Source organism: Carcharodon carcharias, chromosome 22 (assembly GCF_017639515.1).
Source record: "Carcharodon carcharias isolate sCarCar2 chromosome 22, sCarCar2.pri, whole genome shotgun sequence".
In the NCBI taxonomy this organism is placed as follows: domain Eukaryota; kingdom Metazoa; phylum Chordata; class Chondrichthyes; order Lamniformes; family Lamnidae; genus Carcharodon; species Carcharodon carcharias.
In genome coordinates this window covers 44,030,486-44,056,973 of record NC_054488.1, presented here as the reverse complement: position 1 = coordinate 44,056,973, position 26,488 = coordinate 44,030,486, and the positions used below count along the sequence as shown (strand labels likewise).

Genomic DNA, 26,488 nt, shown 5'->3' with positions numbered 1-26,488 from the left:
TATTAGAAAGCTTGTGTCCACATGCACTTTCTGTCTACAAAACTCTAATTCCTGTTGCCATGTTTCATCAGACTTTTGTGCCAACTTTCCCCATTATAAATTCACAATGGGAAACTGCATATGTAATCCTGTCACACTGTATTTAAGTCCTCTCACTAGCCATAAAATTGAGGTATAGTCTTTCTCTCTCCTGCCTGTACTGTAAAGATGCTCCCTTATTCCCACCAACCCTACTTTTCAATATGCCTATAAAACTTTCAATGCAACTCTCAATAATAACAGAAAATCAAAGTATAATGTATAAAATTAGGGGCACAACTGTTGTCAATTTTATATGTTTGACTTTTCCTCAGAGCAATGCAGAGATGACACTAGATTCTAAGTGGGCAACAGGTGCATTTACAGTGCTTTGAAGTATCCCTGCAATCACAAAATGTCTGTATTCTTGCTTATCCCTGCTCTAGCTTCTAGTATCTTCTCGTGACTCTATTCATTTTAGCTTGAGTCATCACCCAGGCTTAACCAATCAAGCAAAGTGAACATAGGTCAGTTACCAGACTCTCACAATCAATCACAGAAGAATTGAACACTACAACAACATGACTTTTAAAATGGGAACTAAATTCCACCTGCATGTCCATTCACCCCGCCCTCTAATCCTGCTTCACCTGAGGACTACTTGACTCCCAATTTGTGCAATGCCACAGGAGATTGCCTAATAAAACTGAATAATTTAAAAACATGCGCCTCAAGAGAATGATCTAACCTATCAGCCTACGCCAGAGATTTGTGGCAGGTAAAAGTCTTGTGAAAGAGACTCATTTCTCCATGTTTTCAAAGGGCAATTCCAGATAGCCTAAGTTCTTCAGCATCTTGATAAAAAGGATTGTGTGCATAGGTGACCTAGATTTAAAATTTAGCTCCTGTCATCTGTAAATTTGTCCTAGAATGAGTGTTTCAAAGTCATAGAACTACTCCAATGTGTGAGTACGGGACAAAACCCAGATAAGTAGTTTGTGACCAGAACAATTTACAAGTACCAATCAGGGCACAATATTGACCAATGATTGGTTAATTCTTGCACTTGTATTAAACATGACACTCTAGTGTTAGTAACCATTCACAGAGGTGGGGAGGATGAGATTCATCCCAATAAACTTAAATTTAAAACGTGTGTGCGAGGGAGGAAGAACTTATGTGTTTTCACCTTTTCCCTTTGTTTTGTTTCTATATAAATGCCATTCACTTCTCCAGTCCTAATGAAGGATTACACTTGTAATTATTAACTTGTCTGTGCTCTCAGGTGTTGTCAAACCTGCTGTGAATTTTTAGCATTTCTGTATCTGTTTCAGATTTCCAATTTTTTTTTAAATCATGAGGTGAGTGCAAGTTGTTTTATGACTTGTGGACGCCATTACATTTCTGAAACGCGAGACTTAGTTCCACATCTTTTAGCAGCACACTTACCCTTTTCAGAAGTTGCTGCAATATGTTTTGCTCTATCCTGGCTGTGTGGTATTGAGGCAGTCTTTGCTTTTCCCAGTCGCTTCTGAATCTTGCCAGGCAGGGCTGATGTTTTCCCCCTAAAAGGACTGGTGTTGGCTGATTTCAGGATGGCCGTCGTGTGTGATTTACTTGCAGCTTTGCCCAGTACTTTTTGCTTTGGCCTTGAGCTGTACTTTCCCAATTTAGACGTGAGGCTGGCTTGAGGGGTGTCCTTTTTGGCCCTTGGTTTAATCTGAAAGAAATCCATGTTATATGTGAGATTAAAAGATGCTACCATTTATTTACATTGATGTATGTTCCTAGTGTCTACTTCGAGAACCGTTTCGTTACTGTAACACCAAAGTCTATCTTGGACCAATGTTCCAATTTGCCAAAATACCCCTGAAAGCTAACTGGTTCCTTCCCAAAACTGTAATGTTAAAACAGTTTGAAAGGTTGAATCTAACTGTTAAAATGATTCCCCCCATTTTATGCTGCCTGAATGCTGTTATCAAATGAATTCCTCCGCTGGACTTCTCACCCTTGAAATCATTACTTGATGGGCCCTAAGTCCATGAGGTGTCTGAAATATTTCCTGAAGAAAACACAAGTGTTCTGATGTGTAGAACATAGAATGAGAAAGGTCTTTCCACATTCCTCCACCCATCTCCATTGAGAAAAGATGCACATGATGCAGGAAGAAGAATTCACGAGGGAAAGACATGAGCAACACAACCCCTACAAGCAAAGATAACCTAAGCAGGAAAAAACTCCAGGACCTGATGGTCACAGAAGGTGAGTTCATAACGTGGCCAAGCAGGTTGATTGTCTGCCTGTAAACCCTTCCAACATGCCTGATGGCAGGCAGTGAGACTGGGGAGAGTTTCCTGGTCAGCCACACCACAGAAAGCAATGGCAAACCACTTTGCCAAGCATAATCATGGACCAATCCAATGGAAGTCCACGGCTGCCAATGCCCTCTTAGGGCTTGGTACCTGAAGGAGGATAGGTTGAAATGGAATCCGGCAACACAACAGTTCTGTCCCCGTCCTTCATCCTGTTTGCCCCACCTGATTTATTCACACTGGCTGCAACTGTCTTGTTCCCACTACAACTTTTGTCAGTTTGCATTTAATACAGCTATAGCGTCTCCTGCCTGGGAACACTGTCAGATGCACTCTCCTCAGTATGTCTTCCAGAGCTCACGAATGGTAAATGATGTCTTTAAAGCCGCAGGTTTGTTTCAGCTTTTAAAATAAATTTCAATCTTGGAATGTAAATTTTCCTAAAAGTCTCAACAGAAGAACTTGCTGTCACAGCAAAATAGTTTTTCCTCTAATATCCGCCCCTCTTCCTTTTGAAAGTGCCAACTTGTGAAAGAAAGAGAGTCTTGTATTAAATAATGCCTTTCACAACCTCTGTCTGCTCCCAAAGTGCTTTACTTTTGAAGTGGAATCTCTGTTGTAATGTAGGAAGTAGCATGGGTGCTGTCCACCATCCAAGTGACTATGTGTACATCATGAAAAAGACCATTGGTAGACATGACCAACATAGAGTGGGAAGCAGGGAGACATCAATACCTAGCTCAGTCCGATGGGTCTTTGCTTGATGTTCAGATGCGCGTTCATCCCAGTAGGAGTCATGGGATAGTGATCAGGTGTGAATTCACTGGCTGATTTCTCCCTCCCTATCTGAGGATGCTGAACTTTATTGTAGCACCGCTATCACCAGCCACGAGCTGAGATCAGCCAGCTCAGAGCGAGTGGGGAATGAAGTTGGAGGAATATTGTATGTCAGCAAGGTTCAGCTCCATCCATACAGAACTTATTCTTTATTAATTGAGCCATCAGAAGAGAATAGCCCAAACATGAGACACATTTGTTTGTTACACCATCAAGATTGATTTACTGACCTCTGACCCAGTCTTATTGCCGCCATATTCCTGTTCCTTGCTCTCCCTCCCAGGAAGTTTGCACTTCTTCTTCTTGGGCTCCCCTTCGTTCCTCAGTTCCTCACAGAGGAGGCTCAGGCCTGTCCTGATGGATCTAGAAATACACAAAGAAAAGGCCACCTTCAGTACTCTGCATTATCTAAGCGATTACTGTAACAAACACATCCTGACAGGCCCACTTGGCCTCGCTGAGCAAGACCCAGCTTGATGTGGTAATCTCTGAATCACTAATTAAACTAGATCACCATTAGACTATTCACTGCTGCTTTCGAATAGCTCATAGATAGATTTCTACTCCGAGTCATTCAGCATCAAGTTTCTAATTGACCACTGGGACATTAACGCTGAGGAATTTTCCATTTTGAGAATTAGGTACATTTTCCATTGATTTCTTTCTCCCCTGCCCTGCACCCCGCCCCATTTCACAAAAGTACATTGATGGATATTAAAAGACAATGAGAAAAATGTGCAGAACAGATGGTAACAACTCCACTTTCCATACATTTCAATCCCCTTTACACTGAAAGAACACATTCAATTCAAGGTCAGGTTAATTGTGATGACAAAAATGCTCTCTCAGCATTTGCACTCACCTCTGCTCTCGAGTCAGTTCATGCACCGGGCAGTATTAAATTACCATCCTGATGCATGTGTTGCAGTTTTCTTTGAAGCAGAAAGTGACAATAGATCAGAGGAAATAACTATGGTGATTCGCTACTAACATTTTTTACTGCAGACCCATTGTAAAAACCTTGTACGCAGTAGTTTTGGAGCATAAACGATTTTAAACTGATGTCGGACGTGGGTGCTGTCAGAGTATAATCAGGAAAGTCAAACCTGACCTGTTTGCTCATCCTCTGTAACTGTTTCCTCGTACTGACAGACTGCCGAACAATCCTCAGCATTGCTGGTGGAACCTGAGATTTGCTGCTTTTGCAGTGAAACCATAGCTACATGATCTCATCTGGATTCGATCAGAACAATCTCATATAGGGATAGCAGCCAACATACCCGAAAAAAAAAATCTACTTTTTCAAGATTTGGGTAGGTAAGGTCAAGGAACTGAAATGTGACCTCTTGTTATTTTGATGTTGCGTTTCAACTTTCCATCTGTTTGCTATTTGGCTCATAATTTTGTTAAAACTCCTGTTCACTCGCATCTGCTTTTTGAGCATTTTCGTAGCAAGGTTAATACACAGATTGGAAATGTCAGTGATCACACAGGAGTAAGAAAACAGTAAAGCAAATCTCAATCACTGGGTAATGGGGCGGGGTGGGGGGGTGGGGGGGAAGGCCTTTTTCTGGTGCTAGCAATCAGCGAGCATTTCTCTCGGGGCCCACAACACCCAGTTATTACTGTTGTGGGAAAAACTATCTACGCTGGAGATACTGTGAACAAAAGCCAATGTGCATGCCCACGTTTTTAAATCCCTTGCCTATAGGCTCTTGTTCGATCTGCAGCCCGAAGAAATGTAAATCCTCTGGTACTCCAAAAAAAAGTGCACAAAATGCTCTGCTTCGAAGTAAGTCATCTAAGTTCCAACTGTTGTTGTACTAATTCAGTTAACAGTGGCAGTGATAGGAGCTCCTATTTTAGGTGACCGTATTTAAAATTAGCTTGCCTTTTCTAAAAATTCATTTAATGCTTGCAGAAGCAGGTCCAGAGAGCCAGTTCATTTGCAAAGACACTTATTCCACACACTTTGTGCTGATGCACAGCTGTGTTATTTTAGTGGCGATGCGATGCTTTTATATAAAGCACAGGGTATACGGCACAAAAACAGGCCATTCAGCCCAACCAGTCCATGCCCTTCTACTCCCCTCTTTCTCATATACTTATCTAGCTCCTCCTTAAACGCATCTGTGATATTTGCTTCCACCGTTTGCTGTGATAGCGAGTTCCACATTCCCACCAATATTTGGATAAAGAAGTTTCTTCTGAATTCCCCATTGGGTTTCTTGGTGACGACAGTATCTTATATGGATGGTATCAGGCTATGCATTTTCCCATAAGTGGAAACATTCTCTCTGTACCCACTCAATCAAAACATGACATAGGCCAGGGTTTTATGGCCCCTCCCGCCTGGCAGGATATTACAGTCCCGCTGAACTGCATGGAGATTTAAATGGCTCACCGCATCCTCCAGGGGGAGACACGCTGCGTTGGTGGGGGGGGGGGGGGGGCCAATAAAATTCTGGCCATAATTTTAATCACCTCACTTAAGCGACCTGTCAGCCTTCTCTTTCACAGCCTGTTCATCCTTTCTGATATGTATACCCACGCATTTCCAGTATCATCCTTGTAAATCTTCTCTGCACTCTCTCCAGTGGCTCTGCATCCTTTTTATAATCTGGCGACCAGAACTGCACGCAGTACTCTATGTGTGGTCTAACCACGGTTCCGTAAGCGGTTTAGCAAAACTTCCCTACTTTTCAATTCCATCCCACTAGAAATAAATCCTGGTGCTTGGCCTTTCTAACCTGGTGCGACCTTTAGGGGCTGGTGTATTTGTACTTCAAGATCCCCAGGTAGACTAGTACAGTGTGTACAGTGTAGCTTCAATCTAAGTTAAGCGGAGTATGTCAGATCACTGTAAGTATATAGTCTGTTACAAATCAGATGCCATGTGCATTTCAAAACATTACCAGTATTTTCTTTAAATTGTTAATCTTCCCACCGCCAACAAACAGCAAATTAACTTGCTGGTGTTTAGTGGCAAAACTGAATTGGCATTTGGATGCCGGGTAGCAGAGCTCTGTATTGCATTTTCCGCAAGTAGGGGATGGTTTAGAGCTGTCAGTGTAAGTTGGGCTGCCAGCCCCATAAGATCGAACCACCACAATGTCATATTTGTGGTAATAGAGACATTTGAGAAATAGACCAAATATATATTGTGCAAATCAGAATCAGCTCACCCCATTTACTCAACTGAGGCAGTTTGTAAGTGGCAGGTTTTCAGTGCAGAGAACATTTCAAGAACATTGATGTTCATAATTACATGACATGGAAAGGATTGAATACGTTGCATAGAATGGTTAGATACAATATGCTCCATTATTTTAAACCCTCGCTTGAGTTGTCAAAGGAACTGGCAAACTCCTTGATTCGAGGTTCAATTTTGAGCCCTTCTTTCAATCAAACATCACCTACTGCTCTTTAGGGCAAATTATTGCTTAACTAAATCCCTGCTCGGAACAACAAAAGAGAAATTGTCTCCATAATTTTAACTTTTATTTATTTAATTTAGTGCCTGAGTAGCCTGTAATCTGATTCTGAATGAAATGGGTCATGATCCTGGGTTCAAATTGCACAGTCAGCATTGGTTCTGTTAGCAAATCTCACATGACTGCTCTTACACTGACCTTAAGGCCTGTTGCCCTTTCCTGACCTTAGAGCCAAGTGTCACCAATGTCCTAAATTGCTCATGCATGAGAGGGAAGGAGACCCCTGGTCAACTACACGAGCACCAATAGAACTCAACAGAATTAACTTCATATGGTTAGCATGACAAAAGTGGAAAGTTTAATGGGTAAGAAACTGTAGTGCAACCTTTGCATCTTGTCAAGTTCCATTTAATCTGAATAAATTCTTTTGTTTAAGAATAGTCTATTCTCTCCAGTCTCACTCTTTGAAAATAAATAGTTCTAAACTCCTGGGCATATTGCTGACTGTACAACTTTTGACTCTTCTCTAAACCATACATAAATTATACTGTGGAATAAACCCTCATTTATTTCGAATATCTGTATTATATTTACAATATGCAATTAGAAACTTAAGATGTCCATCATTTATATTGGCTGTTTGGTCTATGCCATGAGTAATGAGATGTTGAGTTGACCTAATTAAATGGATAGTTCAGTGAGAATGGGGACCAGTTATCAGTTGACTAAGTATTTTATAGACTCAAGAAAACATTACTCATAAGTGAAAAGCGGCCTTCTGTGTCTAAATGGAGCAGACTTTCCAGATTTGGTTTGGGTGAAAATTCTGTGGACTTGAACGTGGATTTATCTAGCCAGATGTGCAAATACATGGTATAGATTAAACTGAATGCGATTCAGCTTTTTACAGTTTTCATCAAATTCCAACAATGGCAATAGGATGGAAGAACCCTGAATTTTGTTTTATATTCAGGTGGTATCTTCACCCTTTTGAAGGTGCTCAATTCTGAGAGAAGCAGACACTGCTCTAAAAGTCCTATTTCCATGAATGCCATCAGTAGCCAACAGGAAAGCTCTGGTTTCCGCTATAACATCTGCTAAGAGACTGTATCCATGCAATTGGTATTTTAGAAAGTTCAATGTTTTGCAGTCCAGAAGTTAAAATGGCAGCATTATTTCATTAATTCTGCCTCTTCAGATCCTGTTTGGAAACTTAAAAAAAATGACAGCTCCGTCAAGAATAAAAATGCTTCTTATTTCAGATTGCTGACATGTCTACAGCATGTTCAGGAAACCTTTCAGATTACTGTGCCAGTACAGCGTGATGCAGTTCATGTATTCACATTGCTTATGGCTGCTACAGTGTATACTGCAAATGATCTTAACTTTCAGTATTTGGCATCACACTTCGTGCTTTGGATTACATAATGCAAACTGTGCCAACAGTCAAATAGAGATGTTATCACTGTGTCACTAGCAAGTGAAATCAGATATTTAAATGTTTAAGATTGTGGGCCCTAGATTCGCTTCAGCTGATGCCAGCATCAGGCAACAGACTGATGATATTAATGTGCGGAGTATTAAAACAAATGATTAGAGTTCATAATTGGATCAGGGAGGGGGAGGTGAGATAAATGTATTCCTAAAAATGGGAGCCAAAACATACTCATTCAACTTTTCAGTGTACTCTTGGAGAACAGACCCACGCCTAACAGTGTTTAGGAAAGTTAAATTCATAATAAACCATCTGAGATTCTTGCCTTTTAGTTACTCTAGCTTCCAGATTACCTGCAAATATTGAAAGGCCACCTGTGGGAATATGGCTGGGTGGTGTGTTGGTCCTGTATTGTATGGTTGGTGTTACAGTGCACTGGAATCTAAATCTGGTGGGAAGGAAGGTGATTCAAAAACAGTGTCTGCTCACAAGCCAACATGCTCAGCACTGAGGCACTAATCACTCTAAACCAGCTCCACCGGGGCAGGACATGTAGTTTGTATGTCTGACCCCAGTCTCCTGAAGCAACTGCTCTACCTGGAACTTGGTCATGGCAGGAGACTCCCAAGAGGACAGCGGAACCACTTTAGGGTGGTCCTCAAAGTATCCCTGAAGAGGTCAAACATACTCACGGGAGTCCCTGGCTTGTGACCAACCAAAATGGAGAAGGTTCATTCTGGAAGGCACCAAACACATCGAGAGACTTTGTTGGGAAAATGAAGTCAAGGCCCTGGAGAGAGCACACAAATCTCCACACACCTCAACTGTCTGACCAATCAGCCTGCAGATTGTACACTGGACTCATCAGCCATCTCAGAACCCAACAAGTCATCCTTGGTCCCAAGGGACTGCCTAAGAAGAAGGAGAAGAAGCACTCTGACCTGTGACATTAACTAATGTGTTGGCTCCTCAAAGGATGAATTCCTAATCTCAATTAAAGTGCTAAATGGAGGCCAGGTGCATCCACCCAGGGAGAGGAGAGCTACCCTGGGCTATATTTGAATACCTCCCTTGTGGGACTCATAACCTTTGGCTGGAGTGTAGAGAATAGAAAAAAGGGAGAGAGTAAAATACCTTCTTGCCCCTCCCCAAGGTTGCACACATTGGTTTAGTTTACCTACAACAACAACCTATTTTACCTGCAATTAATTATAACATTTTATTAATAGACTTGGTGTTTAATGTAGGTGATGGGGGTTTCGCCTGCCGGCTCTCCAGCTGGCGAGGGCTCACATCGCCTCTTTTTGGAAGCCCCGCCATCCCCCACATTTAAGTGCTAATCAGGCACTTAGCTAGACAGTGGTGGCCATTCTTTGGGATCAAGGACCCCAGGGATGGAAGTCCCGCCTGCCATCATTACTTGGCAGGACCACCGGGGAGGCTGTGGTTGCTACCCACAATGGACCCACCCCAGGCCCAGGATTGCCGAGGGACCCAGGCCCCAGGTGCGAGATGGCAAGAGGGTGATTGTTTGGGTGGGTGGGGGGGGGGGTGTGTGTGTGTGTGTGTGTGTGTCACGGGGGTAGGGGAGGTCCGCAGGAAGGGCAGCAGAGTTGCTTTCAGTGGGCATCCCCCCCCCCCCACCCCCCCTTACCAATGTTAGGTCCCTCTTCAAAGGCACCCAGTGCCAGATCGAGGGAACTCCCTGGAAGCCAGTAAGCAAGCCCGACAGGGTTCGCTTTTCGGGTTTCCTGCATGGCGAGTGCCCCCTCCGTCATTTGTGAATAGCAGAGTTGGTGGGATGAGGGCCTTAAGTGGGTATTAATTGAGCAGGAAGCTCACAATCCCTTCCACCATGGCCCTAACTGGGACAGAGGTGAGAAGGTGGCAAGGTCCCCACCCGCCATCCTCTTGCCTGATAAAATGCAACCCCCACCACCAAACTTGCTACTGGAGAGGGCATCAGATTCTGACTGAGGTTTTTGTTTTCACTGCTCTTTCAGTGCTCCATCTGTCATGGATAAACTTGCTTACATCTGCTGCACACAGATATATAGATCTTTCACTCCATGTCAACCTGGCCAGTAAAATCTCACTGCTGAGAAAAATGTACATAAAATGTTTACATGATGAAAGAATACGCTGTCGGCTAGACTTGAGATCGTTAAGGATACTTCATTACTTTGCTGCACAATTGTAAGTCATGAGTTACTGCGTTTGAATGTGCTCAGCCTGTATCTGTACCCAAAATCTCTCCCTTAATGAGCGATTTAGAACTGCTGTGAGCGTGAAACTTTCTGTAAATGGTTTGTAAGTAGGTGCATGCTACATGTTGAGTAGAAGTCAGATTATTATCAGGTAACTAAGGCTACTTAATGATTGCATTTAATATGCAGAACAATTGATAAGTACAGGCATTAATTAAAATTTACAGAAATTCTAAAACTGAAGACAGTGCCAGAATATTCAGACTGTAGTGCACAAGGAGAAGTGCGTTGACAAATTTTCTGCACAACAACATGTGTCATGTTCCCTTCCAAACCCAGATCCCACCTGGAGGCAAGCTAATAAAACAATGGGGAGCAGAGATGGGAGATTTTTAAAGGGAACAGAATGTGTGCTGTTACCAAGGAGTTGATTCATGTGATTCCCCCAGGGCTCTGACTGAATTAAGTCTGATATTCATACACACACTGGGAACTCTTAATCATTTTATGCAAAGGAGTGGGTACTGTTGACAGACATCGCCCTTTAATATGGTGGGTCATGTGTAAAATATTCTCTTGCATTTCCTGCCTACATGTTAGTCAACAATAATAGTCAAAATAGTCAAGTGAAAGTGAGCTCCCATCAGCTGAACTGAGACCAGCTCAGTTGTCTTATCCTCTCCACCTACTTGCTGCTGCTCGAAGACTGCCTATGGGAGAGAGAGAGAAACAGCGGCTTTTTAAGGATCTGGAGTGCATTACGAGGCAGCCATACATTGAGGGATTGAAAAGATGCCACAAAAATTGACAGGGCAGCTCAGCTGGTGTATGAAACCCACCTCAACCTCAAAATATTTTACTGCTTTGGAACGTATTCCAGATTGTGTTCCTCCGTGTGCTCCATACAAACGTTATGATTTATTATCTTTTCCAGTTCCACCTTTATTCATGCCAATCGTTGTGGAGGAGAGTCAATTTTGCTTGTGTGGATTGTAATTAAGCTAAATGTGATATTGTACAACCTTGCTGCGTAAAAAGTGATAATGGGATCTAGTCACAGTCTTGTTTGTGGCATGAAAGCAGCATTTTAAACGCCATGTTCGAAAATGTGGCAATATGTTAAATTGAAATAAAAAAGGTACATTGTTATCGGGTCAATGTTCAATCTATGTTTTGACCATAGCTGTTCATAATAACTGCCAAAGCTCTGCCTAATAGCCTGTGCATTTCTTGTCTGCACACATACATAATCTGCTGGTTTTAAAAAAAATCCCACTACTAGGTTTGCTTTTAAAAACTTGAAAGGCAAAAACCATCTAACTCCTTCACGTTTGCTGCTGATTGTCTTTTTTGCATAATGTTGCTTAAACAAAAGGCTGATTTCCAGCTTTGCACCCTGGGTGGTAACCTGGCAGGGTGGACAATTCCGTCCACTGGTTGCAATAGGATGAAAATCAGTCGACTCCTATAATGACTGAATGACCTGCTCTGCCAGATTACTGCCCAGTGAGGTTGAGAATTACCCTCAATGAGTGCTGAATTGGTGTTATTGGATAAACTAATTTGAAGAAAATGTTTGCATTTATAAAGTGCCTTGTCATGTGTGAAATATGCTAAAAACACTTTAAAACCAATAGATCACTTTTGAGTTTAGTTAATCTTATCATGTAGGCATAAAGCACAGCCAATTTGCATAGCAAGGCCACAAAAAGCAAAGGAGTGAATGACCAAATAATCTGGTAACGGCACCAGCTAAAATTCCCTCTCCTTTCTTCAAATAGTGTATGGCACCTTAAGTCTACCTGAGCAAGATGACAGCACCTTAGGTTCACATTTCTTCCAAAAACTTCCTCAATACTGCAGTGAAGGATCCCCCGCCCAAGATAATCTGTTCAAATCTATTGCTTGAATCCAGATCCCCTGACCCACAGATGGGTATGCTACTGACTGAGATGAGAAGCTGAATGAATACATGAAAGGAAAGCTAGGATCACGAGTGTGCCACCCTAGATGAATCAATCACCCACTGGTAATACTTAAGACTTTTCCATAAAGTGCAGTTTGGGAACTTCTTTCAGCTGATTCTCTTGCATTTCTCAGCATTCGCTCCCAGAGAGCTAAATTTAAAATGTCAACAAGCTGGTGCAGAGGAAAAACAACCAAAGTTTACTCTAAACCTCCTAAAAGGAATATCAATGATGGGTCTGTTGGCTGCCTTCTAAAGCCATCGTTATCTATTTTTTACACTCCCAATGTGGAAGTTGATTCATTTTCACCCCACATTACTTTTTATGATAAACTACCATCATCCCAAATTTTGTTGTTCAATTCAATTTCTATAGTCATTGTTAAATTCAGTTTTATAATTTCCCAATTTGACTAATTACTTATTTCCTGAAGTTTCATATCATTGTCGGTGTAGCTTTCTTACTCATTATTATGTGATTTTTAAGTTCATTTAGCAAGGTAACATGTGATTAGGACTTCAAATATTAAGATGAATGGCACTGAACTCATTATACGCTCTGGGAATGAATCTTTAACAACTGTGAAGTATTCTTCTGAAACCTACATAAACTCTGCATATTTTCAAAGCAAAATGTCTCAGACCAAATTCAATCTAAACATATTTTACATATAATAGAAATAATCAAACAATTTTTCTCTTTTATGTGTATAACACTTACTTTAGAATTGGTGAAGATAACTCAACCTTTTTTAATTCATTCATGGGATGTGGGCTTTGCTGGCTAGGCCAGCATTTATTGCCCATCCCTAGCTGCCCTTGAGAAGGTGGCAGTGAGCTGCCTTCATGAACCACTGCAGTCCACGTGGTTTAGGTACAGCCACAGTGCTGTTAGGGAAGGGGTTCCAGGATTTTGACCCTGTAACATTGAGGAACTGCAATATAGTTCCAAGTCAGGATAGTGTGTGGCTTGGAGGGGAACTTCCAGGTGGTGGTGTTCCCATGTGTCAGTTGCCCTTGTCCTTCTAGATGGTAGTGGTCATGGGTTTGAAAGGTGGTGTTGAAGGAGCCTTGGTTAATTCCTGCAGTGCATCTTGTAGATGGTACACGCTGCTGCCACTGTGCATTGGTGGTGGAGGAAGTGAATGTTTATGGATGTGGTGCCAATCAAGCAGGCTGCTTTGTCGTGGATGGTGTCCAGCTTCTTGAATGTTGTTGGAGCTGCATTCATCCAGGCAAGTGCAGAGTATTCCATCACACTCCTGACTTGTGCCTTGTAGATGGTGTACAGGCTTTGGGGAGTCAGGAGGTGAGTCACTCGCCACAGGATTCCCAGCCTCTGACCCTCTCTTCTAACCACAGTATTTATATAGTTAGTCCAATTCAGTTTCTGGTCAATGGGACTCCTAGGATGTTGATAGTGGTGGATTCAGTGCTGGTAATGCTATTGAATGTTAAGGGGCGATGGTTAAATTCTCCCTTGTTGGAGATGCTCATTGCCTGGCACTTGTGTGGTGCAAATGTTACTTGTCACTTGTCAACCCAAGCCTGGATATTGTCCAGGTCTTGCTGCATATGGACATGGATTGCTTCAGTATCTGAGGGGTCATAAATGGTGCTGCACATTGTGCAATCATCAGCAAACATCCCCACTTATGATGGAAGGAAGGTCATTGATGAAACAGGTGAAGATGGTTGGGACCTAGGACACTACCCTGAGGTATCCTGCAGTGATGTCCTGGAGCTGAGATGATTGACCTCCAACAACCACAGCCATCTTCCTTTGTGCTAGGTATGACCCCAAACAGTGGAACGTTTTGCCCCGATTCCCATTGACACCTGTTTTGCTCGGGCTCCTTGATGCCACACTCGGTCAAATGCTGCCTTGAAGTCAAGGGTAGTCACTCTCACCTCACCTCTGGAGTTCAGCTCTTTTGTCCACATTTGAACCAAGGCTATAATGAGGTCAAAAGCTGAGTGACCCTGGCGGAACTCAAACTGAGCATCAGTGAGCAGGTTATTGCTAAACAAATCCCGCTTGATAGCACTTTTGATGACCCCTTCAATCACTTTATTGATGAGCCTTCATTTTAATGGAATCTACAGTTGACTTACCCAAACATTAGTCAAATCATCACAAATTGCTTATAGGCAACCAATATGGAAAAAAAAACTTATAAGTAACTTTCATGTAACCTTACCCCTCAGTGGTTTATGTATTTAGTATCTTTCAATGATAGATTGTGCCACATTGGAGCCACTTCTGATCAACCTGAGTTAATAGAAAGTCATTTGAATTTATAAAACTTGTGGCCTAAGATTGACAGAGGTCGGTATTAGGGACATCTTAGAATTTCACTTCCAGCATAATTTTAAGGTTCATATAGAATGTGCCATTTTATCTCCCCTCAGAAATTCCATTGGGAATGAAAGTAATTCTGGCACCTTAATTTTTCAGCTGTACCACGTTCAAGTTAGCAAGGGATGAGGGACGTGAGAATCTGGGATTGTTCTTTGAACAGAGAAAGTTGTGAGGAGATTTTCCAAAGCATTTCAGAATTATGAGGGCTTTTGATAAAGAGAGAAAATCTAACATGGATGCTGTAGCTTCACACCCATTCGCCGCTACCTTTTGACTGTGTTGAAGTTAGGTTTAAGGATTCTTATCCATCTAATTTTTAGTATGTGTGGTTAATCATATTTTGCTAATTGAGATCTACATTGAAGTACTCCCGCCTTATGTGTACTTTTACAAAAAGCCGCAGAGACTAAAGGGTTGACTGCACAAAAAAGGAGCAAAGTAAGGCTAAAGTTTTACAACACCATAAAAATACTTCCTGTGATTCTTTACAGGCACGTTCTTATTAATTTTTTCGACACCCAGTTTTTAAACCACAAAGGCATCGATTCAAGTGGTATTTCCTGTAGATTTTTCAATTCCTCACAAGAAACAGTCTGAGGGTAGCACTGTAATGTGAGCTATTTTTGCAAAAAACAGCAGCAGTGTTTGAGGTTGATAAGCCCTACATGCAAAAGATCATGAAATAGAGCCAGTATATTAAAACACTTACTGAGAAAAGGGTCAAGTCACATCCAAACAAACCACTATTCCTTGACTCCCATAGTACCAGTGGAAGGGTTAGGTCATAACTGAACGCGTATTTGGTGTCAAACAGAAAATTTGCCAAATAGGATTTGACTGTCCTGTCTCTTCAATTACAAAACAGAGTTCCATGGGGAGATGTGACATTTTTTATGACCTGAGGGGTTTTACACATGTTCAGCAGCAAAGGAGTAAGGAGGCTGTGACGCATGTTTCACCTTTATCCCACTCAATCCTAAATGAGCTATGTGAAACCTCCCTTCGCATACCCTCTCTTGGTTTGTCACTTTGCTTTCCAATTACTTTGACGCCAGCAGATGTAAGAAATCAGGGAAGTGTTGACTTCATCTAACCCAGCAGAGTAATTATCTTTCAGATAACACCTCCCACTGGTCCTACCTACAAAATGCAAACCCTGCTGCTTCCGAGATGCAGGAACACTGATCTAAATTGAAGCTTTGATGACAAGGAGTAAATGAAGCAAAGTGATATCAGCTTGATCTGAAAATCATCTCACTTCCCTTCCTTTACCGGTATCAACATTTGCTCCCCCATCAGTTCCCGGTCCCCGATCTGCCTTTGCCCCATTCTAATGCCCTTAGCTGAGAAAACACCTTTTCTTGATAGCCAATGTAACACTCCTAATGATTAGTTTGCAGGAGGCATAGTTTTGCAGGGTATCAGTGGTCAGGTGAGTTGCAGCACTTTACAAGAAAGCATCATTCAAGTTAGCAAGCCAGGTAATAATTAGCAAAAGCAACCATTAGGTTAGACTGTCAGACAAGCCTGAAATTTGAACTTCTGACCCTTTGGTCACAAGCCCAGTGCCCCACACTACATCTACAGGTTGTTACCTATCCTTAAACGCGGTTACCATTCATTGGCATTACTTGATATTGTGCTCCTACATAAACTAAATTTCCAATAAGGAAAAGAACAGGAAAAAAAACCAGATTGAGAAAAGTCCATTGGCTTATCAAACGTTGTCCTCCCACAGGTCACATGCGATGTATTTGATGGTGAATGACTCTACCTTACCGATTTAATTTTCTAAAGGAAACTGCTCCCAGATCCCCAAAGGTAATCAAGCAGAACTCCAGAATAATCATCCATTCCTGTACCTGCAACATTGAACTGTGAGCTACAGACAGGTGCCACAACACAACCATGCATATAGATTATTTCATCATTTCAGTCTTTTACTCAGACTATTATTTCCAATTCTGGTATTTGACAAACTAAATATTTGACATCTTTATTTGGAGTAAGTTCACTGATACAGCTTCTGTCTGTTAATTTTATTTCTATCGCTCTTTCCTGTTGTACTTGCTATATTTACTCTGCAGTGATTCTGAAGAAAGTGAAAAGGATTTCTTAGAATCAGACTATGCAGAAGGGGGCCATTCTACCCAATGTACCTGTGCCAGCTCTTTATAACTGCTGTCCCATTAGGCCCACTCCCCATTACTCTTCTTTCCACACATCTGCAAGTTTTTACCTTTAAGTACTTTTCCAGTTCCTTTTGAAAGTCATTATTGAATCTGCTTCTAACACCCTTTCAAGTAGTGCATTCCAGACCAAAATAACTTGATGAGTTGAACAAAATCCTCCTGATCACCCTTCCGATTCTTTTGGCAGGCTTTATATCTTAATAATAAAATATTTCTTATTACATAATATCCCAATCAAAAGGGATTACATTCTTGAGTGTGATCTTGTATTGAAAAGTTGGAAAGTAGGAACCATTTGAATCGTTCCAATGGAAGATTTGGAATTATCACGATGCTGTGAATGATATATTCACTCTCTTGTGGGCAAGTGGTTGGGAATGGAGAGTCAGACATTTGCTGTGTTCAGTTGCTATTGAATATTGGAAATGAACCTGAAATAAGCATTAAACACTCAATTTGCACTGTCAATAGGCACATTGGTTGTTACAGGTGGGCACCTTGTCCGAATGCCATACAGTTATAGCAGAATTTGTGGGCACACACCACATGCCATACTGGACTTTGCAGTGGCCATTTTCTGCCCGAAGAATCCAGTTTCTAGAGGAATGTCTTTTAGTCACTTGGTAGTACAGAACTTGAGTATTGCTGAAAATAAGAGACATTCTGTCAAAGCTTTTCCTCTTGCACTCATCGGGCAGATGAAAGAATGCCAAATTTCAAAGAGAACAACAATTTATACCTCATGTGAAAAGGAGTGCTGAGTGGTTGGCAAGTCAACTTTGTTTGGTTGAGACATTACCATAGCGAATGCACTAGGAAACTATTGTCCCCCATGTTTTTGGTTATTCAAAAAAAGGTGCAATGCCTGAACATATTCTTTTTGCCCACAAGGACAAATCCCTGCATATGAATCTATGTAGCTTCCAGCAAGCCATAAGTGAGCTACACTGTGAGCCCAAATGATAATCTTAAATTGGTTGTCCGTGTAATTCTTCACGCACTTGGCATTGTTCAGCAAATGCTGTCCAATCATGGAATCATCTCCAACGTTAGAACTGTTCGCAATAGGCAGAGTACTGACCATCTTCAACCAACCTGTGCTTGAAAAACTCAGAACATAGGGCAACATTTTCCCGCCATCGAGGGGGGATGTGCGGGAGCGGGCACGAGCGGGCTTGTTCCCGATTGGCGCCACCGGTTGGAGGCATGCCGCCATTTTACGGGGGCGGGCCAAGTAAGACCCGCCCAGCATGACGTCTGCCAGGAAGCACTATGCACTCCCTGTGCAGGGTTGGGGGAGAGGGTGGGGGGTGGGGATTCCCTGAGCCAGGAGTGTGCTCTTTCATGCATGTATGCAAAAGAGTGCACAGATCTCCCTGAGCCTAAGCGCTACCTCAGGGAGATCGGCTCTGGTTTGAAAATTTCAATGAAGAAGGGGAAAAAAATTACTGACATGTCCACTCATGTGTCACTGCCACAGGAGCTGGCATGTGTCAATTTCTTTTATTCAAACATTTTATAACAATCTTAATACCCTCGTGAAACCTCGTCCCGCCCGTGGATGAGGTTTCATGTTTTTTCAGAAGCCCGCCTGGGCTCCCGGCCTGCCCACCAACCTTAAGGTTGGACGGGCAGGTCCATTAATCATGTTAGTTACTTTATTATTGGCCTTAATAGGCCTTTGACAGTTCAGTGGGCGCGCATCCGATTCAGCTGCGCGTCCACCGAACTAAAAATCTAAATGACGCGGGGTGACGTCAGGATCCACGCCCGACTTCACCCGGCGTTATTTTACGCGTCAGTGAGCAGGCCCCACCTCCCCGCTCACCAAACGGAAGATTCTGCCCATAATGTCTAACGTTAGCTGTGATTCCACGATTGTGCAAACGTTGCCCAATCTTGAGTGTGCTAAGAATTACACTAATAACCAATTAAAGATTATCAGTCAGGCTTGCAATGTAGCTGCTTACACTTTCGAAAAGCTTCATATATTCATATGCAGGGACCCATCCTCTGCAGGCAAAAGGAATATGCCCAGACATTGCAACTTTTTTGAATTAACAAAAGCATGAGGGAAAAATAGTGAGTTTGCCATGGCAACTTCTTGATCAATCAGGGCCTCTTTTCTCATGCAGTATAAATTGTTGCTCCACTTTGAAATTTGGTATTCTTGTGAATCTGTCCTGACGAGAGCAAGATGAAAAGTTTTGTTGGAAACGTCTCTTTTTTCAGCAATACTCAAGTAATATTTTTGTTATTGTGTCAATATGGAGTTAATAGACACGCATGCCTGTGCATGATAATGTTATGGCAACTGGAATGCATACCTGTCACCACAACAGTACCTCTAGCAAGACAGGTGACAGCCAAGAACTATCCAGTGAGCTCTGGGTTTTCCTTGCTGCTGGTCTAAATAAATACAGTGGATCTATGTGGGTGTGATGGCTGCTCATGTCTGAAACATGAGTTGGTGGTCAAAGTGCAATATAAAAGTATCTTGTGTTTCAACCAGCATTTATTAAATTGGTTGGTTCCTTTGGAGAGTAAGAACATATGACTCAAAATCTGGCCAGTTCAAGTCAAAGGCTGACAGGTTATATGGCAATGATGTTCTGAAGCATTTACTTGGAAAAAAAAGTTAAAACAGGCAACTAAGCACTGTGAACCTCTCAGTAGGTGGTAAATTATATCACTGGTTATATATCACCGGTTATGCTCATTTGAAAACTGACCTGAAAATAACATCTAGTCCGTTTGAATTCAAATGCTGCAAGAGTGAACCCTTTGTCTTCACTGGGAGATTTTGTTGTTGAAAGAAAGCCTTTTGCTTTGAAGGTAGTTTTATTTCTGCTCAGGGCAAATGGGTTCAAGCTCCCCACATAATCTGGGGCTCAGAAACATCAGACTGAATGCAATCAATTAAATTTTAATTATTAGGTTTTCACCAAGTCTATACCACTAGAATTCACAAAGGCAGACTTCCCATTCTTATCTTCCCTAGCCAGGGTCAAAGTTCAGAGGCTACCCTATCATACAACTTTCTGGAGCAGGTCTCTGAGGAGTTCACTCCATTAGCAGGGTTGAGGAGAATATTCCAGGTCAGGCTTCTTTGTGTCTCCAATACAAATTACTACTGAAATATAACAAAAAAGAGACTATTGTAGCTAGCTGCTTGCTCATCCTGACAGGCCTTCCTTTGGGAAGACAGTAAAGTGCTACGCAGAAACACGCTACTCACACAGTTGGTTAAGGATGGTTATGCCATTCTGATAAGGTTTTCAATTAGTCATATAAAGCACTTCTACATTCATTCTCAGCATGACTACACCAGAACTCACTTCAGGTAGCAGGGCTGATCAAAGTTCACAGGCACTCCCTTTTATATATTGTTTCACAATTCAAATTAGAGGCCATAGAAGACAGTACTAATGACTATGAGCAGGTGCCAAAAAGCTCTACATTGCTAGTCTATCTCACATGTTAAACCTGAAGCCCTAAAACACAGGTATGAGTTTCCACATCCCTCACATTAGAAAAAGACCTGAATAAGGCTTTCTGAAGAGTTTTACCCACAGAACACACACGTCAATGCTGTGGCTTTAAGAATGATGATTTTAATTCTTGGGTTGTAACAAGCCAAATGCACCCCTGAAAGCCGGACTCAAAATATCATGTACAACAGAACTTTTTCAAACTATAAGGGCCTAGGAAGTTCTGGGACTGCTTTCAAGCAACAGCTAGATTTGGGCTACGGTGCAACTTTCACCCATTCCATGGGTCTTGACCCTGCCCCACATACTGGGATCAGGAGCATTAGCATAATTTGGGCTGGCTCCTGCATGATTTTTAATACTGTGTGTAACTGGTTATTTCCATTAGCCATAAGATCTAATTAATTGATCACTCTTCTAATCCACTGCTGTAGGAAAACTATTCACTGAAAAGTAAACCCTGTTCCGCGTCAGTCGGGATCAAATCCTAGCGCACACGGGAGCAAGACAGGCAGATTGGGTCATCTTGCCACTGACCTGTTTCTGTGATAACCACACGAAAGGGGGCAGGCTCACAAATTACTTGGCCCCAGGGCAATGAAACCCTGAACAGACCAAAAAATCGTGTGTACCGCCAACATGACTAGATCCCACCTGAAACTGTTTGCCCAGTTTTCATGCTTTCACATGAAAGGAAGTTTTAGACAAATGTGTATGTGGGTTTCAGCTTTAAGCTCGTGTGGACTGAAGATCCAACTCACTACCATCCTTAAGCGCCATTGGAGAATGATAACAGTTTCATCTCCCTTGTCTGATCTGGACTGAAATGAAGGTGCAAGAAGTGAAAGTGCAGTTTCTGACAAGCTGGGGGTTATTTTCTGGTTTTGTTTTACTCAGTCCAGCTTGTTGTATCTTGTTAGCTCTGGATTACTTGGAGGGAAGGGGATGAACTTAAACTTGATTTAAAATCCCTATGCCATTCTGCATCATTTAAAACTTTTCTTACAGTTCTAACTCATTCTTATGTAATTTTCGGAAATGCAGCTGACCTAGTTCACAACTAGAGCGAATCACACTTTCAGTCATTAATAACCACGGTTTTTCAAATGCAGTCTGAAAATAAATCTGATATTGATTTTTTTTGTTTGTTTTGTAGCCATGTTTTTCCCTGCATTCGGCCCGAATAATTAATAATAACTAATTCATGTTAGTTCTGTTGCCTGGAAGACCAGGACATGCAGCAGTCGGATATTTCCACACACAATCATTGCTTGAATTGCCAGTAGGTAAATGCATTGTCAAAATGAATTCCTCCCAATCAGCCAGCCCTCCTTACAGTGGCTGCAAAAATGCACCCTAAGTAGAAACTCATGCCAACTGAAACTGGGGGAAGGGGGAATAAATTTCCATTGCTCTAGCCCAGAAGTGGAGCTTCCCTAGTGGTGATCATAGGTTGGAAACACAGCATTACAATGTAGTAGCCCTATTTCTGCCACTGCATTCAATCTTAGCAAGGCTCTGCAAAGGAAGAGGTCAGGGTCCCAAGATATTAGGCTACCTAGCTAAGATATGCAAGTAGTACACCAAAATTATCAGCAAACCGATTTCAACTTTTTGGTCATAAGTCTTTTAATAAGGTAGCTATGGCCACGTGTAATGAACACCAATGAAATGCTCAAAAAATTACCTTTGTGGTTGTTAAGCAGCTGTTTCAGAATTTCATGATTCAAAACAATTTCAAAATGATCTCAAGGATTGTAAACCACTATTTGTTGGAGACTATTTCAGAATCTCAAGCAAGATTGCATTTATTGACAATAAAAGAAGTCATTAGTCATTCGATTCTGTGGTCTAATGCTTACTGAGGTTTGTTTTTTTCCCTAAACTATTACTTATGACAAAGTCTCCTACTGGGAAACTAAACCATTTGTTCAGCTTTAATGTGATTGGCCGTTTTGCACAAATTGTGCTACCTCCATTGAATCAGTGAGTTTGATACATTGCATACACCAATCACATTACTGACTAGCTAAATACGCCTGCTGTGTTGGAGGGGGTTGGGGGGAAGGGGTGGGAAAAGAGGCAATTTGTACCACAAAGAGGTCGAATTAGAGTGGGTCTTCCAGTGTGGGAATACCATCCCTGTGCAGATAATGATAATTAGTCCCTGTGATAATGAGCACTACCACAGCGTAACCAATGGCTTTATCTTCTGCAGTGTTGGGGGCTTTGCACAAGTTTGGAACTTGTTTCCAAGTTGCTGTGTGATGAGTGTTGATAGCGCACTGGTCATGGCTTGAAAGAGTGAAAGACCTTTTTTCTTAAAATGTTTGTCATAACTTTTCTCCTAAATACTTGTTCTCAAAAAAAGCTTCATATTTGAGTTTGACATATTCATCTTCAAAGCTTTGATCATAATGAAACATATAAAAATAATGTTAATATTAAAAATCAGTTTAATGGCAATGCCTTGTGAGAAAACTATTGTAGGTAATATAAACGCACTTACAAGTATTTCTCAGTGAGCTGGAGTAAAAGTCATAGCTATTAAATAATCATGTATTTTGAAGATAACATGGTCAAAGGACTTCCAGTTTCAAGCACTGCAAGTACAAAAACCAGCCTCCAGAGAAAGCTTAAACTCATTCTCCTTCAGTGTGTTAAGTTTTTTTTGCTGCTCTCTCTCAAATTAGTTACTGGAATATGCGCAGAAACATTCATGTTATTTCTCTTGGCAGCGGGTCTCCTCGCTCGGAATAAGATAAATGAAGTTTCAGCCCTTGATTTGAGTTGACAGTCAGTAAAACTCAATGTGACAACAAAAAACTTACATTTATCTAGCACCTTTCACATAGTAAAACATCACATGTCATGTCACAGGAGGCGTTCCCAAGCAGAATCTAACACTGGGTCACATAAGGAGATAGTAAGACAGGTTATTCAACAGCTGAGCCAAATACGTAGATTTTAAGGAATGCCTTAAAGGGGGAGAGATAGGTAGAGAGGCAGAGAGGTTGAGGGAGGGAATGCTGATACTGAGAAACTTCAGAAAAAATGCTGGAATTAACAGCCATTAACAGGAGTGTATAAGAAGCAACTGAGGCACTCATCCCAGGTGTGGCTGAGATAAGAACCAAGGTCTGTAACATTTACACAACCGCTGATCTCTGACCTTCTGCAGTTTGTTCATGTAGATGCGCAGGAAAGATCAGTGCACTGACATCCTTGTTGCCTGGCAGCATAGATCAAAAGTAAACTTTATTGTCACTCCTGGTATTTGTGTGCATTCTCTGACATCAGAAGGGATTTCTGTATCATTAAGTAGGGCTTGTAGAATTCCACTGCAGACTTCAGCCTAACCAATTTTACTCTGGAGCTAATCTGGCAATGTAAACGCTCATCAATTTGAATTATACCAGTGGCAGAGTAGATGTCAAGCAGCCCACCTGCTCTTAAGCCAATGAGGCCCTTAAGGGGCCAGTTACATCCTCCTGCCACCGCTTCAGGTACACCCTGGCTGCCTGACTGTGGCCTGAGGTTTGAGTGCCTCCTGTTTGGGTGCTCTGTGCCCAAGGAGGGACCCCCACCTCTGCCTCCCAGTTGCGTCCCCTCCCATCCCTTTTGCCGGAGCCTGCCTGACCGGCCCCGGTGAAACCGCCCCACTTACCTCAGCGCCTGACTTCCTGTGACAATTTTATGGCAGGTTGGCTGCTCTCCCAGTAGCGGCCACTGCTTCAGGTGGCGCTGGTGGCACTAGAGACCTGCTGGCATTTGATTTGCTGACAGCTCTCAGGAAAGCTGCACTTCCTCCCATAGGGATAGGAGAAGGGGGTGGGGTGGGTGCAGAAGCCACGAACTGAGCCAATGAGCAACTGTCGGGCCATCAGGTTGGGGCTTGCCTGCACTGCGGAGGCAAGCTTGCTCCTGACAGTCCAGCCGGGTGCAGGGGCGGATGGTTTGTGAGGGCCAATGCCACCTCCAAAGAAAATTACTGCCATGAATTCAGAAGGGGGAGATTCTATTTGACCAACGCCCTTTTGAGGTAGCATGATTTCTCAAGTGGATTGTGGAAAGCCCTACAATACGATCCATTTATATAGCCAATAAATGGGAAGGACAAGCCAAAGGAAGTTTGGCTCGAACTGTATGACGTGCTAGGCGGACCACACTGCACTGTGCCAGCACTGGCCGTTAAAACACAAGAGAAACAGTGAAGCCAAGGATGCAGTTCAGAATCGAGCCACACGGCTGATCCCTAGCATCAGGAAACAGTAGCACAAAGAAAGAATGGAAGAATGTGCACTTTTCCAACTGCAAAGGAACGGATAGAGAGGTGATCTTACAGGAGGATATGAGATAGTCAATGGGTCTGGAAAAGTTTGATGCAGAATGTTACTCCAAACTGGGAGGGTAGGGCTAAGGGTCACAGGTACAAATGAGTAAAAGGCAAATTTGAGAATGTTATTGGGGAGATCTTTATCAAACAAATTGCGATCATCACAGGAAACAGACTTCAGGATAGGAAAGTGAAGACAAAACTCTGGAATGGGTGAGATACAATTAGATGTTAGGGTAGGGGAACTGTAGGATTTGCAGGAGTGGCAAGCTAAGATGCAATTTGGAAAAAAATAGCCTCAACCTTTTGTGATTTGAATAGCGGATCCCGTGGAAAAAAATCGAATGTTGTGAAAGCCATACTGACATTGCAAAATGTAAAGAAAACACAAGTGACATAAAGTATCTAAATCCTTATGTTCATTAGATCTTTAGCTACAGATTGTCTCAGCTTGTAACAGTTTAGGAAACACGAGCACATCAGTCCAACGCAGCTTCACTCTGCTCAAAAGCAGTATGTGCACATTCCACCTGACTTGTCCCAAAGCAATTTCCTCCTTCGTCAATAACACGATCATTGCATCAGCATTTCAGCTGCTGATGGCAAACTGGCAACACAATTGAGATTAAGGAGTCATAGCCTACCCAAAAAAATTTGCTCGTGGTGCACCTCTCCAACATCAAGCCGATTCTAATGGCATCACAAATCCAAAGCAGCTTGCCACTGGTTACTACCATGTGTATTAACTGTTGTTGACCCAGGCAGCTTGAGTATTTTGCTGAAATGCTTCAGATAGTTATTTTGCCGATTCTGTTGGATTGTAAGAAGTTTGAACTGTCTGCTGCCCTAATCGGGAAACATTGTTTGGATGGATTCAGTTCAGATTTTCCGAACTCTCCATTTTGGTTTCATTTAAGTCTAGCTTCCGGTTGCTATATTCTAGAACTGCAAGTGCTGCTCGTTTAACATAGAGATATGACGGTGGGAGAGAGTTCTTACTTTTCTTAATTGCCAGGGAAGTTCCTATTAGAATATTCCACAATTCTAGGCTGAATGGAAAAAGGGAAAATAATGACTTGCATTTATGTAGCGCCTTTCATGACCACAGGTCAGCCCGAAGCCAATTAAGTACTTTTGAAGTATTGTCATTGTTGTAATGTCGAAAATGTGGCAGCTAATTTGCTCATAGCAAGCTCCCACAAATAGTAATGTGATGATGCCCAGATAATCTGTTTTTATGATGTTGGCTGAGGAATAAGTATTGGCCAGGACACTGGGGATAACTCCCCTAGTCTTCTTTGAAATGGTGCCATGGGATTTTTTAGTCCACCTGACAGGCAGAAGGGGCCTCAGATTTAATGCCTCATTTGAATGATACACCTTTGATAGTGCAGCATTCCCTTTGTACTGCACTGGAATGTCAACCTCAAAATTTCTGCTCCCATGGGGCCTGAACTAATAATTTTCTGACACAGAGGTGAGAGTGCTAACACTGAGCCACAGCCGAAGCAGCATGAGTGCTTGATTTTGTTCTGAATACACCATGGAACAGGAATTTTAAATCAGTAAATGGCCACTTACTTTGCTTTCTTGCTGTCACATTTTTCCAGTTCACTAAGCTGTCCGAGCGATGACAGGACAGTGGAAAGATGTTTGCGTTTCCTTGGTCGCCCAGGTCCTCGCCTTGCTGGGCTTCTTGAGTTTTCATCTCTCCTATCAACCAGAATACAAATAAAGCTATCAACTTGTCACCTCCAGGTTTTCATCTTATGTTTTCATGTACATGTCCCCACATCTTGCCCTCTTTTCAGGTCATTTGCCGACTCCCAAGCACCCTCCAACCCGTAGGCGAGACTGTCTGGGCCATGACCTTTTCCGTCAGTGTAAATGATGCTTCG

At 42.2% G+C, this 26,488-nt stretch overlaps 1 protein-coding gene across 3 annotated transcripts in view; it reads right to left on the bottom strand.

Moving 5' to 3' along the window:
• Nucleotides 1-26,488, bottom strand: part of bahcc1b (BAH domain and coiled-coil containing 1b) — a 277,536-nt gene that overhangs the window by 63,162 nt on the left and 187,886 nt on the right. For all 3 annotated transcript variants that reach the window (XM_041216621.1, XM_041216623.1, XM_041216622.1), the window contains exons 14-16: nucleotides 26,172-26,303; nucleotides 3,398-3,530; nucleotides 1,468-1,738 (exon numbers count right to left, since the gene is read on the bottom strand). In XM_041216621.1, coding sequence (XP_041072555.1) covers nucleotides 1,468-1,738; nucleotides 3,398-3,530; nucleotides 26,172-26,303 — 536 coding nt within the window. The remainder of the gene's footprint in view (nucleotides 1-1,467; nucleotides 1,739-3,397; nucleotides 3,531-26,171; nucleotides 26,304-26,488) is intronic.